Source organism: Scyliorhinus torazame, chromosome 8, assembly GCF_047496885.1.
Source record: "Scyliorhinus torazame isolate Kashiwa2021f chromosome 8, sScyTor2.1, whole genome shotgun sequence".
In the NCBI taxonomy this organism is placed as follows: domain Eukaryota; kingdom Metazoa; phylum Chordata; class Chondrichthyes; order Carcharhiniformes; family Scyliorhinidae; genus Scyliorhinus; species Scyliorhinus torazame.
In genome coordinates, this window is record NC_092714.1 from 250,489,182 (window position 1) to 250,506,015 (window position 16,834).

The 16,834-nt window shown below is 50.7% G+C and overlaps 1 protein-coding gene across 4 annotated transcripts in view; it reads right to left on the reverse strand.

Moving 5' to 3' along the window:
• osbpl2b (oxysterol binding protein-like 2b) overlaps window positions 1-16,834 on the reverse strand; it is a 120,621-nt gene that overhangs the window by 48,220 nt on the left and 55,567 nt on the right. For all 4 annotated transcript variants that reach the window (XM_072515089.1, XM_072515088.1, XM_072515086.1 and 1 more), the window contains 4 exons: window positions 5,711-5,882; window positions 4,461-4,608; window positions 4,090-4,165; window positions 1,887-2,021 (listed from right to left, as the gene is read on the reverse strand). In XM_072515089.1, coding sequence (XP_072371190.1) covers window positions 1,887-2,021; window positions 4,090-4,165; window positions 4,461-4,608; window positions 5,711-5,747 — 396 coding nt within the window. In that variant the 5' untranslated portion in view covers window positions 5,748-5,882. The remainder of the gene's footprint in view (window positions 1-1,886; window positions 2,022-4,089; window positions 4,166-4,460; window positions 4,609-5,710; window positions 5,883-16,834) is intronic.

Below are 16,834 nucleotides of genomic sequence, written 5' to 3' on the forward strand. Positions count from 1 at the left end.
ATTGAATGAGGCATTGCCATTGCCACGGAGAAGGTACCAGTTGATGCCTGTCACAGTTCACTGCCAAGCATTATTTGAAATTTAAACCAGGCAGCTTGACACTGATTGATCAAGGCATTGCCCTGAGGAATGAACTACACAAATGTGCTACAGTGCGAGCCTGATGAAGGTAGCCATTATGCAACAGAAGGCGAACCCCCTACCAGTCTTCCTCAAACCTGCCTTCAATAGTCAATATACGCATTGGGATTCTTACAGATCCACATGGATCACCTTATTGGCAACCTTGTAAATAGGGTCTTTTCTCATCATTTTCTGACCAAGCTTGATGCTGAAATAGGGAGCAAAGTCATCCTGCGGGCATCAAATCATTTTGTGCTGAATATTGCGCAAACTCATAAACAGGCCTATAGATGTCACTTTTGCCCCTGGAAAGGTCCCAGTCTAACTTAGGTTGCCAAGAAGGACATGGTGTTTAAAATTTGAGCAACAGATGAAGCTAGCTGTTTTGTGCTGTTACTATGAAGTAGCAACATGAGCGGTATTGGCCACTAACAGGATGCTGCTGACAAGTCAAAAAGACTTTCTGCCTATTCATATGGTATTTGAATTTCAATGCCAGTATCATGCTAGGTAAGTAGACATACATCCCAAAGACTAGCGGATTGTATCAAACAGCATATCCCTTTGCAATGAACAAGGTACATACCATACGCAACCAACCTGTGATTGCAAAACACAAAGAATGTCCAATATTAGATGTGTTTTCACGTTTGGACATTTGTGAAATAATCCTTACTGTGCTAAGAATGACACTGACAAACAATTTAAGATTCAAGTCGGGTTCAAAGTGTGGTGCATTTGCATGTACTGGAAGCTACAGACATTAATATACAGGGCCCTATTCTTTGCAAACAGAAAAAACATCTACACACATTCTGCCTGTTTTAGCTATTAAAAAGGTGACAGTTAATCACTGGTTCATTCCTCAGGACAATGCCTTGACCAGAGTCAAGCTCCTGGCTGAGATTTTAAACAATGCTGTTTAAAATGTTTAGGGGCTGTTTAGCACAGCTAAATCGCTGACTTTGAAAGTAGACCAAGGCAGGCCAGCAGGACGGTTCAACTCCCGTACCAGCCTCCCCGAACAGGCGCTGGAATGTGGCGACTAGGGGCTTTTCACAGTAACTTAATTTGAAGCCTACTTGTGACAATAAGCGATTTTTATTTTCATTTCATTTCAATGCTTGGCAGTTAATCATCAGCCACCACCAACTGTTGTATTCTCCATGACAACTCCTCAACCAGAGTCCACTTTCCAACCAATCAGCACTCTCATCTCATACAGTATAAATTTGTTGATTCCCTTGCATTGGACTCAAAGAATCAAAGAATTCCTACAGTGCAGGAGACCATTCCACCCATCGAATCTGCACCAACGCTTCAAAAGAACACTCTACTAGGCCCACTCCCCCACTCTATCCCTGTAACCCAATGCATTGATTATGGCCAACCCACCTAACCTGCACATCTTTTGACTGTGGGAGGAAATGGAGATCTGGAGGAAACCCCCACACACACACAGGGAGAATGTGCAAACTCCACAGTCACTCAAGGCTGGAATCAAACCTGGATTCGCCAAAAAATATTTTCAGCAATATTCAAGTTCTGTACTACCAAATGACTATAAATGTATTGTAGGTCAAGTTTCTAACATCTGATACTACGACCGGTAGGTTCACCAAAAGTCATTGACTTCACCATTGAATTGCACACTTAACACAGCATTATTTTGATTATCAACCATGGAGCCTGCAAAAAGCAAAGCTCAATAAACCTGAAGCCTGAAGATATTTTCAGCTGGAAACTCTCTCGAGCATTCTCACCTGCAATCTCTCTATCGAATCAGAAAGCATAGAAGCCTTGTGAATGAGGTACGTGTGTTCCATGTATTCTGTAATTCGTTGCAGAAAGCTCAAAGGTTCATTGAATATAATGGGCATAGTAATTTTTGACAACTCCTAAGGAACAAAACATGAAGACATTGCTAATTGTTAATTTTCATATTAGACGTAATGAGCTGAATTTTTCTACCCCTGAAGTGACGTGCTTGGAGTGGGAGGGACTGGGGAAGTAGCGGGGAACAGCACTGGCACACATTCCAGCTGCCAGGGAACATTCCCAGGCCCAGGTAGGTAGTCAATTTACATAATTAAGGCCTCATTAAGGGGCAGGATTGCTGGTGGAATCCCGCAGGGAGGGCACAAGCGGATGGTAACATTCAGAAGGGGCAGTGGGCAGGAAAGGCTGCCCCATTGAGCGAACCTGAGGGATCTCCCCTCAAGAGCACAGAGCCTAATGGCACCGCCACCCCCTCGCTGATTAATATATTTAATTTTAACCTCCTCCAAGGATGCCACCCAGTCTCCTGCCTGCCTCCGTAGCATGCACATCTCTTGGTGTGGATGCTAAAGCTCTACACCTGCCAACCCTTTCATAGAGTCAGCAGTATTGGAAACACAGTCCACCATTTTTACTAGGACGGCAAGGTCGGAGCCAGCCAATTAGGATGCCATCTTAGGAAGATGCCAGTCTTGCCAGCTCAGAACGCCAATTAGGACATTGGGGTCCTGAAGCCTTTCCCGGAAAATCCTGCTCAATTAATTAATTTTCACAGTAGTACTGTTTAACTGAAGATAAAAATATATGTTTTTTAAGACGAATCAATACATAAAACAGAAAAACAAAATTTCTCTTTACTGTACTGCCTTTGGGTTTAGTTAATTTCTTATCCTCATTTCCAAATGGCATCAAATTGCACTTTTAATTTAGGAAAACACAGAAGTGTAAACAAACAAAATTGACACTGAAATAAAGTGGTAACAAAATATTGGTCTAGAGTTTGGTTTTAAGAATTATCTTAAAAGAGGATAGAGGGCTGGAGAATTTTAGGGATAGAGGGAGAGAGTCTCTGGCCTCCCTGCAGCATGTTTCTTGGCAGCAGGAGGGAGCCTGCTGTTGGCCAGCGGCGGGATCATCAGGCCCTGTCGCTGTCAATGGGATTTCCATTGAATCCCGCCATGCCACCGGGAAACCTGGGGCAGGGGTGCGCCACTGGCGGAACCAGAGGATCCCGCTGTGAACAGCCGGAAGATCTCACCCAGAGTTTAGCATGTACATAGCTGCATGACCACGCAGTTAAGGGAATGAAGGGCAAGGCCAGAGTTAAGAGGCAATAGGGCGGAAAGAGGTTGCAAAGACAAGGAGAGGTGAACATGAAGTTGAGAAGTTTAAGTTGTAAGCTTGAAAGCTGATGTAGGTAAACAAATACTGGGGTGATGGGCGAAGGACCAGCACAGCTCAGAATATGAGCAGCATATTCTGATGTATGACCTGATGTATAAGAGGGTGAAAGAAGGAAGAACAGGCAGCAGTGTTGGAATAGACAAGGCATGGTTGAGACAAAACATATTGGAGACATTGGTCAGGGTGGGGCAGACACTGTCCACAGCTGACATGCCGGATTCTCGCATGCCCGGGACCACACGTGGCACGCACCATCAGGGACTCGGCCCATCGGGGGCAGAGCATTGCGGGTGGGCCGGCCGATGACATGCCAACACCGTTGAAATGGCGTACGGTGCGCATTACGATGATGATGCCAGTTTTGGGGGGAGGGGGGGGGGGGGAGCATGGCAGACCGGTGTCAAACCGGTGCCGGCATCGATTCCGGCAACAGAATCCATTCTCTGCCCGATCGCCAATCATGATTTTGGCGTCGGGCTAAGGAGAATCCAGCCCTATGTCTTTGGTTCTTCCAATGTTCAACAGAATGAAATCATGGCATGTCCAGGAAGTTGGACAAGTTGGTGATACAGACACTCAACTGGACAGTGGGGGGGGGTTGGAAGTGGGCAATGTGACCAAATATTGGCACATTGTTAAAATGCATAACTGGTTCCTTCAACTACAAATCCCAAATATATATCAACAATCAGGAATAATTTTAACGTTAGAAATATCATTATCGTTAAAACATTCAGCAAGTCTCTAAAGTTGATTTAAATCAGGCAACCAATATGTACTCACCAATCCAATGCACTTTTTTAAAATGCTCCACAAACTTAATTGATTTCTACTAAACATTGGAGCTGGTAAAGCACTTCTGTAAGAAAAGAAATGTAACTGTAGCAGATGCAGAATTTCAGGACTCAAAAAGATCAAAACATTTTACAGTCAAGATTACTTACTGCAATACTTTTTCGGCATTATTAATTTCACAAATAAAAGCAGTTGATAAAAATTTGTCTTGCCAGGAGTAAATATTATACTGCAGGAATGAGAATATAGCTATTCAGCCAAACTGTCCTGCGCCTACTTAATTTCATGTTCTGAAAGGCTGCAATACTCACCTAGGATCTACATCATACAAAGCTTGACATACCATCAACCAACCTTACCTATGTTTTTTAATTCCATTTTCTTGGGTTGGGACTCTGTTGTGAACATTCTGTCCAGATGTACTGCTTCCACTTTTACTGGAAAAACTCAATGAATCACTCGACACCATTGGACCCATTCTAGTTTCAGAATCATCCGATTCAAACCCTATATTAAAGTAATAATATAAATAATTAATTGTGTTCTACTTTGTAAGTTAGGTGTTATCAAATTCATATAATGTTATCAAATTTCCAATTTCCTCATTGCAATATGGAGAAGAAACTACAATTTAGTTTCTTATAAAGTTAATAGATGACAAGAGTGCAATTACAGAATATGAGCCTAGCAAAGATTTATTAAAAAGATAAATTAGAAACTGCACCCCTCCAACTCCACCACCATGTTAATCTGTTCCTTGAGGTGAAGGAGCTATAATTCAGCCTACAGCTACAATGTTTCATCACAGCCCTCATTAAAGCCCAGTTCTGGTACCCATGTCACAATTTAGTGCTCAGGAGCAGCAACATGTTTAACATCAAGTAAAACAAAAATAATATTTAATCGTACAGCTGGAGAGCTGTACGCGTTGTTTCAGTTAGAGCCCGACACAGAACAAATATGGGAAAATTCCACCCTTTGTTTCTTTTTGTATCCACAGATTTCCCATTGAATCCACCCCATGCCACCTGGAAACCTGCCGTAGGGGTGCACCATTGGCAGGATCTTCCATGAACAGCCTGAAGATCTCATCCAATATCTTTCAGTAAGTATTGAGTACATGTGGGGTTGGATTCTCCGTTGCGCCGGCAGCGCACCCATGCCCGGCGATTTCCCGGCGGTGTGGGGCTGCCCACAATGGGAAATCCCATTGGCCGGCTGGTGGGACGGAAATCCCGCTGCCAGCGGTGGAGCGGAGAATCCTGCCCGTGATCTTTCACTCATAGAGAAGACACACCTAAATTCTCCAAGACACAATTAAGGGGTTTTTCTCCTGTTTAGGAGAGATTAGATACACATTCAAAGTTACTGAGATTGATACATCTAAACATTGAATATTCATTACATATTTTTTTTAGGTCCCTGAAGTTATTTTTAAATTTGTCCTCATGGTAGTAACATCTCCAAAAAGGAATGGCATGCTACTGTCAAATCACCAGAAACAAAGGTAAAAACAGCTTTCAGCAGCTTTGACTTATCATTCCCTGCATTAGAAATAAATACCAACATAATACAGATGCAACTGTCAAATGCTAGTCAAGCCACTTGCCTGTAACAGCATCATAAAACTCTTCCTCACTATTCATCCTCCCTTTGAAAACAAATTAAAACTATTGCTTCTTTTCCAATGAAGGCACTTCAGTACATTGTTCTCTTCGGAAAATAATGTGTATGGTTTCTTGATCCTTTTTTCGATGGTATTCTAGATGCTCACAAAATACCTAAAACAAAAGACAAAATCAGTATATTACTAAATTGAAAACAGGACTTACCATTGCTCGTCAACAAGTCAATTAAAAATGCTATACAATTTAAATTCGTCAAATTTCCAATTTCTTTCTCACTGCAATACGGAGAAGAAACTTCAATTTAGTTTCTTATAAAGTTAATTGATGACAAGAGTGCAATTACAGAATATGAGCCGAGCAAAGATTTATTCAAGATAAATTAGGAGCTGCAGTCCTCCAACCCCACCAACATTTTAATCTGTTCCTTGAGAAGGAGCTATAATTCAGCCAATGTCCGGTAACTGAGCTTCGCTGCTCACAAGGTGACTCAGTTGCAATCTTTCATCATAGCCCTCGTTAAAGCCCAGTTGTGGTACCCATGTCACAATTTAGTGTTCAGGAGCATCAACAAGTAAAACAAAAATAATATTTAATTATACATTTAAAAAAAATATATATACAGAAAAATACTTGAACCATGTTACAGGGGGCCCGTGGTTTTTTATAGCATGGGAGGAAGATTTTTATAGCATGGGAGAAAGCATTCAGAAGTAAAATAGTCAAAATTCCCACTCTGGAATACACCATTGCACAGATACATACTTTTGCAAGTTTTAATCATGCTTTTGGTCCCCAGTCCTAATATCTCCAGTAGCTCAGTGTCAAACTTTGTCTGATAGCATCCCCTTGTTTTCCTATGTTAGTGGTACTATACAAATGCAAGTAGTTGTTTTAATAATATATGCAGGTAGTTTTTCTCAATGTTTCCGTGTAATCGCAGCTCCATAATAAATAACAGAAAATAAATGTCACCATTAGTTGAATTTATATTGATTCATGTCAACCCACAGTAAACCACACCTTTGTCTCAAAGAAATGTTGCAGGTGTAATATTACAGGTGCATTGAAAGCATCATAAATTCTGGCTTGAGCCCATAACTGCATTCCTAACACACCATGTTCAAACATTCAAAATTGCTTCACTTTCTTTACATAATTTAAAAATAGAACAAATTATCTACCCTCCTTCCTGCCTGCACAAAAAACACACACACATTTCCAAGCAGCCGAAAACAAAGAATTTAGATCAGGGGTTCCCAAATTGGGTTCCGCGGTCAGATCGGCCATGGATCCCAAGAAGAGCCGAGGCCGAGACGACCCTCCCCCCCAAAAAAATTGCCGATGGGACACCACAACCAAAGAGAGCAGATGGAGCCCCCGAAAAGAACAGAGTTGATGTGACGCACCCGCCCCCATCCCTGAAAAGAGCCGAGGCCTCTTCCCCACCACCCATTCCAGAGTGTGCGAGAAGAGCACGGCAGGGAGACGCAAGTGGAGTGAGAGTGAAGTTGAGTGAGGGAAAGGGTGGGCCAGTGAGGGTGAGGTGGAGTGTGTATGTATGTATGTGGGTGAGCCCATTAAAAATAACAAAATTAAGGTAAAACCTAGAGGTATTTGTTGAATAACAGAACTTTATTATAATAAATGTTACATACAACACATCATAGAAACATCTTTTTTTTTTAAGTTTGTTTTTATACATTTGCAACTATTGTGCAATAATAATAATTTTAAAATCCCAACATAGAAAGGTGAAATTTTAATTCATTAAAATTCTGGAATTCAAGTTTAATGAAACCATGAAATCATTATTGGTTGTTGTAAAACCCCACCTGGTTCACTCACTAATGTCCTTTAGGGAAGGAATTCTGCCATCCTTACCTGATCTGCCTACATGTGATGCCGGATCCACAACTGTGTGATTGACTCTTAAATGTCCTTCGGATTAGGCAATAAATGCTGGCCCAGCCAGCGACACCCACATCCCATGAACGAAAAAAAAAAAATTCATTATAATAAAGATGTTTCCCAGGGGAAGCTTCCTCCTTTGGGAGGTCAAAAGGATTCCACAGCTGGGAAAGTTTGGGAAACCTTGATTTAGATAGTTGGCGTTGGTATTTCTGTAAATTACTATTAGAAAAATTAAATATATTAGACAAGACATCCCCTTCAAGCCTCACAGACGAGTATTGGCTACCAATATGAGGAAGGTGAGAGTCGGTTGTTATAATAACCCAGCAAGGAACCATTATGTTCAAGAATGGAGGGAAGAAAACAACTGATAGATTTTTTTTACTTTTCTTGGCGATTCTAATACTACTAAGTTAAAGCGGGACTTAATTTAAGTTAATTAAATAAATCTGGAATAAAAGGCTAGTATCAGTAACGGTGATCTTGTAACTATCTGATTGCCAAAAACCCATCTGGCCCACTAATGTCCTTTAGGGAAGGTAATCCATTGTCCTAACCTGATTTGGCCAATGTTGTGAATCTGGAGTTGCATACTTTGGTTGATTCTTAACTGCACTTTGCAATTGCTACTGGCTCACCACCATCTTTTCAGGGGCATAAAATCCAGGCCTTGCTAACTTCGCTCTTTGGCTGTGAGCAAAGATGGCTACTCATCGGGTCCCCGTTGCAGCCCTTCCACCAGCTTTGTGTTTTTAAAAACGGAGTACTAATCGGCGCCCGTGTGAGCACTTGCTGGGGAGGCGGTTAAATCACGGGAGGCTGTTGCTTGTATGGAGATTGGCCTTGTGGTGATTATTGATTTCTTGCCATGCTATGGCGGGATCCTGATTTCGCCAATGGGAGGGGGCTGGTTAGATTGCAAACAGAATGGCACCTGGCGCCATACTCGTTTTTGACCTCCCACGATTTAATGGCCTCATCGTGCTCTCGCTTAAGCGCAAAGCAGCCATTATGGGCAGCACGGTAGCACAGTGCTTAGCACGGTTGCTTCACAGCGCCACGGTCCCAGGTTCGATTCCCAGCTTGGGTACTGTCTGTGCGGAGTCTGCACACTCTCCCAGTATTTGCGTGAGTTTCCTCCGGGTGCTCCGGTTTCCTCCCACATTCCAAAGATGTGCAGGTTAAGTGGATTGGGAATGCTAAATTGCCCTTAGTGTCCAAAAAGGTTAGATGGGGTTACTGGGATAGGATGGAGGTGTGGGGCTTAAGTGGGGTGCTCTTTCCAAAGGGTCGGTGCAGACTCGATGGGCCAAATGGCCTCCTTCTGCACTGTAAATTCTATGATTCTATGATTAAATGGTGCCCAAAGTGCAATGATTTTGGCCACAATTCAACATCAAATTAGTAGTATTATAAAGGAATCATCAAGAATTCTTATTATGGAAAGCTAAAACAATATATGTGCCGTTGGAAATAACTAATGAAGGTTGGGATTCATGTGCACTTCAATGTGATAACTATACATTAAAATAACTTTTGCATGGGGCAGAGGAGTATGAAGGCTGGGGTGGTGTGGAATGCTGATGTCAATGCTGGTACAGAAGTGGAAACATTACATCCTCATCACAAAATTTTAAGAGAATGGACAACATTCATAGTTTCTAGGAAAGCTGTTAATTTATCAAAGGCTGGGCATTTCACAAGCTTTTGTTGTATATATATATTTTTAAACAATGTCAACCTGGTCCATATTATGAAGAGGGCACACTACTGATTTGTACACAAAATATAAAATAATAATTATGGCAAAGCACATAACATAAACTAGCTTTTAATCAATTTATATAAATAATTTAAACCTTCATCTAAATAATTTAAACCTTCAACACATAGTCACAAATGGTGTGTAGAAGTGTTTACCTATTCCCCATATTTTATTTTGTTTTGTGAAAATGATACGACACAAATTCAAATACCTGGGCTTACCATGGTTTCCTAAAGAGATTTTACTGTCTAAATGTTCTTCAAAATAGGGAAGGACAAAATGGCAACAGTTCAAAAGCACTCCATAGAACCATAGAAAGGTTATAGCACAGAAATAGGCAATTCAGCCCATCGTGTCTACGCCAATCGACAAAGGAAAAAAAAAATTTAGCTGACCAATCTAATCCCACCTTCAGCATCTACAGGCGACAACACTTCAGGTGCAGATCAATGTACCTTTTAAATGGGTTGAGGTTTATGCCTCCACGACCAAACCAGGCAGCGAATTCCAAACACCCACCACCCTTAGGTAAAGAAGTTTTTCCTCATGTCCCCTCTAATCCTTCCACCAATCACCTTAAATCTATGCTCTCTGTAATTGACCTCACTGGTAGGAGAAACAAGGCATCCCTGTCTACTCTATCTAGGCCTCTCATCATTTAGTAAACCTCAATTAAGTCACCCCTCAGCCTCCTAGGCTCCAAGGAAAACAACCCCACCCTATCCAACATTTCCTTATAGCTGCTGTTTTCATGCCTCAGCAACATTTTTGTAAATCCCTTCTGTACTTTCGCCAGAGCAATTATTTCCTGTAATGTGGTGACCAGAACTGTACACAAAAGTCCAGCTGTCTTCACCACTATTTTACATAGTTCCATTATTACATCCCTGTTTTTGTATTCTACACCTCGTCCAATAAAGGAAAACATTCCATATGCTTTCTTTACCATCTTATCTACCCATCCTACCACCTTCAGAGACCCGTGGACATGCACCCAAGGTCTCTCACTTCTCCTACCCCTCTCAGTATCTTCCCAGTCATTATGTATTCTGTAGCTTTTTTTGTCCTCCCCAAATACGTATTTGACACTTTTCCCATTGCCAACCCATCTTTTATGAATAAAGATATCAGAATCTTTCAGGAGTTGGGAGGGGGGGGCGGGGGTCCAATTGCCCTAAATGAAACTCCATTCATGGAATACAGAATATAACTTCAACATACCAATTGGGCACATCAGAATTCCAAAAGGTAGATCCAGATGCTGCGATTTTTACTGCTTGAATGCATTTTGTCCTTGATATTGCATTATTTATAGAATATTGAAACTTTAAGCATGCAAATTCTGTTATTTAATGAAACTAACTTTCTGTTCTTAAAAAAAAAGGAACATGGGATGTAAAACAGACTGTTGATTCATTACTGCCCATTTTACAATAGCGCACAAAGAAAAATTCCTTCAAACTGATTTAATAACTGGGGCGCGATTCTCCGACCCCCCACCGGGTCGGAGAATCGCCGGGGGCTGCCGTGAATCCCGCCCCCGCGGCCCGCCGGGGGAGTACCAGGAGGGGGGGGTGAGTGCCGGGGAGGGGGGTGCCGGGGAGCGGGCCGGGGAGGGGGACGGAAGGATGAGTGCCGGGGAGGGGGACGGGGGGGGATGGGGCAGGCGGCAGCATCCCAGGCTGGAGGGACACCCGCCCGACAGGATGAGGAGGAGGAGGAGCAGGGGGAGCACGTGGTGGAGGAGAAACACGAGGATGGGGAGGAGGACGTCGTGGTGCCACGGCAATGGAGGCACCCGAGGAGGACCCGTGTGTACCGGCCCTGGCTGTCGTACCAGGACCTCATGGACAGGGAATGCAGGAGGAGACTCCGGATGAGCCGGGAAGCCGTGGCTCACATCTGCCACCAGCTGGCACACCTGGCACCGCGTGGCACTGGGGGGGGGGGACACACCCTCTACCCATGTCCGTCAAGGTCACGGTGGCCCTGAACCTTTATGCCACGGGGTCATTCCAGACGCCAGGTGGGGACCTGTCCGGCATCTCGCAGACATCGGTGCACCGGTGCATCCGGGCAGTGACAGACGCCATATATGCCATTGCGGACCGCTACATCCGCTTCCCTGTGGACTGGGCCAGCCAGGATGCCCAGGCCGTGGGCTTCTCTGCAGTGGCCGGGTTTCCCATGGTCCAGGGTGCGATCGATGGGATGCACGTCGCCGTGCGGCCACCTGCAGATAACAGGGCCGTGTTCACCAATAGGAAGGGGACCTATTCCATGAACATCCAGGTGGTCTGCAATCACCGCATGATTATCCTGCACGTCTGCGCCCGGTACCCGGGAAGTTTACATGACTCATACGTGTTGTCACGGTCTTACATCCCCCGGCATGTACGAGGGACGCCACCCCCGGATGAGGGGCTGGTTGCTGGGCGACAGGGGTTACCCGTTGCGGTCGTGGCTGATGACGCCTATACGGAGGCCACAGAATGACGCGGAGAACCGCTACAATGATGCCCATGCAGCGACAAGGGGTGTGATAGAGAGGTGCTTTGGCATGCTCAAAATGCGTTTCAGGTGCCTGGACCTCTCTGGGGGCGCCCTCCAGTATCCGTCAGACAGGGTCGGCCGCATCATTGTGGTGTGCTGCGTCCTGCACAACATAGCCCAGCAGAGGGGCGATGTGCCGCAGGCAGAGGAGGGCGGAGTGGAGGAGCAGCAGGAAGAGGCGCAGTCCTCCCCAGATGAGGGGGATGGGGGCAATGGTCAGGGCAGGCGGGCTAGACATGGCCGGGTGGCTGTCCACTGTTACCGGCTGGGCCAACGGGCATGGAACAGGCTGATAGACGCCCGCTTCACTGACTAGGCGGCGTGGGAATCGGCGAGTATGGCCACATACCTCACACCATGGCAACACCCGAACACCCTCACCCCCCCCCCACCCATCCACCCACCCAGCACCCTCACCCCCCCAACCACACCCACCCGACCCGCATGCACACCACCCCTCCATTGCAGATCCACCTGCGACACAACGGGCCGTGCTCACACAGTCGCCGGTGGAAGCGTGTCTATTGCAGGCCATGGAGGATGATGACAACCCACTCTCCGATGAGCTCCTGGCTCCACATCGTTGGACGATGTCTGACCCATGGCCACAGTACCACCATCCACCCGGACCATCCTTGCAGCGCACGGTCCCGTCCTCTGCCCAGGGGGGGGGATGGTGAGGGAGGCCCAGCGGGAAGGGGGCAGACTCACCTGGGGCCGACGTAAGACCACACCCTCACACACACACTGGCGCTCAACGTACATGACACCCCCGCACGCTTTGGACAGAGCACAAAGGCAGCTTCTGTTGGTGTAAAATTGATTTTAACAACAAAAACAGTGCATACACGTGCCCTAGCCCCTAAAACTCATCTGTGCCCTGCACCCATGCCATCTTACTCAGTGTCTAATTGTTTGGCCTTACGGGCCCTTTGACTACGCCTAGGTGGTTCCCCAGACGGTACAGCAGAACTGCAGGTGGACTCCTGCGATTCCTGCCCTCTGCCTCGGGATCCCTTTGGCGGCCGTTTCCTGGGGCGTCCTGGCCTAGATGGGGCAGGCTGCGGCCCGGGCGACTGGGATGGCGAGCTGCCAGCCTGTCCTGCCCATTGCCCACCCGATGCACCTGGGACGGAAGGGGGGTGGGAATCCGAGGTGTTCCGGGACCTCCCCAACAGGGGGACGAGCGACGGGCCCCAGCACCTCCTCCTCCCTCGGGGTGCCCAATAGCCCCTGGGCCTCTACATGGGTCGGGGATGCGAACGGACTGGCCATCCGACGCCCCTCCGACACCTGGCGCTGCCAGTCCTGGAGGCCCATGCTGGTATCGACGAGGGTCTGCAGGTTTGCAGCCATGGAGCTCAGGGAGTTGCCCATCCCTGTCTGTGACTGTGCGACGCCGGCTAGCGCATGGGCAATGGTGCCAATGCCCTCAGCGATGGCCTGCTGAGACTGCGCCACTGACTGCAGAGACTGGGCCATTGCCTGCACAGACTGGGCCATGGCCTGCTGAGACTGGGCCATGGCCTGCTGAGACTGGGCCACGGCGTGGAGCGCCTCTGCCATCTGCTGCTGGGTCTGGCTCATGGCTTCCTGTGAGAGGGCAGCCATACCCTGGGCCACAGACGCCGCCTGCACGGAAAGCCCCAGGCCTCGCAAACCGCTCCCCATGTCTGACACCGTCGCACCCATTACCTCCACCGCGGCCGCTACCCGTGCGATGTCGGCCTGGGTGGCACGCATGACTGGCACCACTCCCAGCTCCTGGACGCGGGTGGACTCCTCCACCTGCGACTGCAGCCGCTGCAAGCCAGCCGTCACCCTCTTCACTCGTCCCAGGTTCGGTGGTTGCATCGGAGCTATGGGTGGGTGTGGTAACTCCAGGAACCCGGGATCCATCTGGGCAGCAGATGTTTGCTTGCGCCGGGCTGCCCTGCGACCTCCCGGCCCCTCTGCTGCTCCTCCCTCCACCTGCTGTACCGGGACGGCTGTGTTGTGCGCACCAGTGAGTGTACCAGATGCCTCATCACTAAAGTGCCCAACCGAGGTGAGTGTCTCTGCGATGGCGGAGGGTGTTGGAGATAGCAGTGGCGTTGTGTCATGCACATCATCCGACTCGGAGTCCATGGTACTTTGGGGTGGCGGTTCGTCTCCATCCATCCACTCTGTGTCACTGTCCTGTATTTCAGTTTCCTGGGTAGTGGTCTCCTGGGTAGGGGTGTACTGGGTTGTGGTTTTGTGGCTCGGCTGCGACGGGGGCCTGTGGCTGCCCCCCTCGTCACTGGGTGGCACACGCCTGCGTCGCCGCACCTCCATGAGACGGGGGCGTCGTCTCCCTGTTGTTCCAGGTCTCTCCGTCTCCGAGGGGCATCCTGCGGGCGTCGCATGCCAGAGGGCCCGGGTCTCTCCGTATCCCGTGGTCTCCGAGGGGCATCCTGCGGGCGTCGCGTGCCAGAGGGTCCAGGTCTCTCTGTATCCCGTGGTCGCCCTGGGGCATCCTTCGGGCGGTCGGCATCTGCGGGGATGGGTGCCTCAACATTTGCTCCTGCGATACACAATGAAGCATGCATGGTTAGACACGCAGGCGGTGATCAGGTGATATGGGGGGAGGGGGGATATGGGGGGAGGGGGGATATGGGGGTAGGGGGGATATGGGGGGGCGGGGGGATATGGGGGGGCGGGGGGGATATGGGGGGGCGGGGGGGATATGGGGGGGCGGGGGGATATGGGGGGGCGGGGGGGATATGGGGGGGCGGGGGGGATATGGGGGGGCGGGGGGGATATGGGGGGGCGGGGGGGATATGGGGGGGCGGGGGGGATATGGGGGGGCGGGGGGGATATGGGGGGGCGGGGGGGATATGGGGGGGCGGGGGGGATATGGGGGGGCGGGGGGGATATGGGGGGGCGGGGGGGATATGGGGGGCGGGGGGGATATGGGGGGATGGGGATATGGGGGGCGGGGGGATATGGGGGGCGGGGGGATATGGGGGGCGGGGGGATATGGGGGGCGGGGGGATATGGGGGGCGGGGGGATATGGGGGGCGGGGGGGATATGGGGGGCGGGGGGGATATGGGGGGGCGGGGGGGATATGGGGGGGCGGGGGGGATATGGGGGGGCGGGGGGGATATGGGGGGCGGGGGGGATATGGGGGGCGGGGGGGATATGGGGGGCGGGGGGGATATGGGGGGCGGGGGGGATATGGGGGGCGGGGGGGATATGGGGGGCGGGGGGGATATGGGGGGCGGGGGGGATATGGGGGGCGGGGGGGATATGGGGGGCGGGGGGGATATGGGGGGCGGGGGGGATATGGGGGGGCGGGGGGGATATGGGGGGGCGGGGGGGATATGGGGGGGCGGGGGGGATATGGGGGGGCGGGGGGGATATGGGGGGCGGGGGGGATATGGGGGGCGGGGGGGATATGGGGGGCGGGGGGGATATGGGGGGCGGGGGGGATATGGGGGGCGGGGGGGATATGGGGGGCGGGGGGGATATGGGGGGCGGGGGGGATATGGGGGGCGGGGGGGATATGGGGGGCGGGGGGGATATGGGGGGCGGGGGGGATATGGGGGGCGGGGGGGATATGGGGGGCGGGGGGGATATGGGGGGCGGGGGGGATATGGGGGGCGGGGGGGATATGGGGGGCGGGGGGGATATGGGGGGCGGGGGGGATATGGGGGGCGGGGGGGATATGGGGGGCGGGGGGGATATGGGGGGCGGGGGGGATATGGGGGGCGGGGGGGATATGGGGGGCGGGGGGGATATGGGGGGCGGGGGGGATATGGGGGGCGGGGGGGATATGGGGGGCGGGGGGATATGGGGGCGGGGGGGATATGGGGGCGGGGGGGATATGGGGGGCGGGGGGGATATGGGGGGCGGGGGGAATATGGGGGGCGGGGGGAATATGGGGGGCGGGGGGGAATATGGGGGGCGGGGGGATATGGGGGGCGGGGGGGATATGGGGGGCGGGGGGGATATGGGGGGCGGGGGGGATATGGGGGGCGGGGGGGATATGGGGGGCGGGGGGGATATGGGGGGCGGGGGGGATATGGGGGCGGGGGGGATATGGGGGCGGGGGGGATATGGGGGCGGGGGGGATATGGGGGCGGGGGGGATATGGGGGCGGGGGGGATATGGGGGCGGGGGGGATATGGGGGCGGGGGGGATATTGGGGGCGGGGGGATATTGGGGGCGGGGGGATGTGGGGGATATGGGGGCGGGGGGGATATGGGGGGCGGGGGGGGATATGGGGGGCGGGGGGGGATATGGGGGGCGGGGGGGATATGGGGACAGGCTGTCGGTGGCTCACTTGCTGGTGGGCCCCCGACCTCTGCATCGGCAACCTCCCGGTCCCCAGGTCCGCCAGCCAGTTCCAGGGACCTTTCCTCATGTACGGTGAGTGGCCTCTCATCAGCTGGACCCCTCCAGTCCTCTCATGCTCCCTATTGTTGTGTGCGCGCTTCTCTTGTGGTGGTGGTGGTGGTGGGGGGGGGGGGGGGGCGGGAGGAGGCAGGGGTAAAAGGCAACAGTGTTAGACAGATATATGAATGCACGCCATCGGTTGCGCATATATTGCAGAGGTTAGGGTTAGGGCTGGATTCACCTGGGGGATATGGATGATGAGAGGAGGGGGGAAATGGGGGTGGGGGGAAATGGGGGTGGGGGGAAAATGGGGGTGGGGGGAAATGGGGGTGGGGGGAAATGGGGGTGGGGGGAAATGGGGGTGGGGGGAAATGGGGGTGGGGGGAAATGGGGGTGGGGGGAAATGGGGGTGAGGGGAAATGGGGGTGGGGGGAAATGGGGGTGGGGGAAATGGGGGTGGGGGGAAATGGGGGTGGGGGGAAATGGGGGTGGGGGGAAATGGGGGTGGGGGGAAAT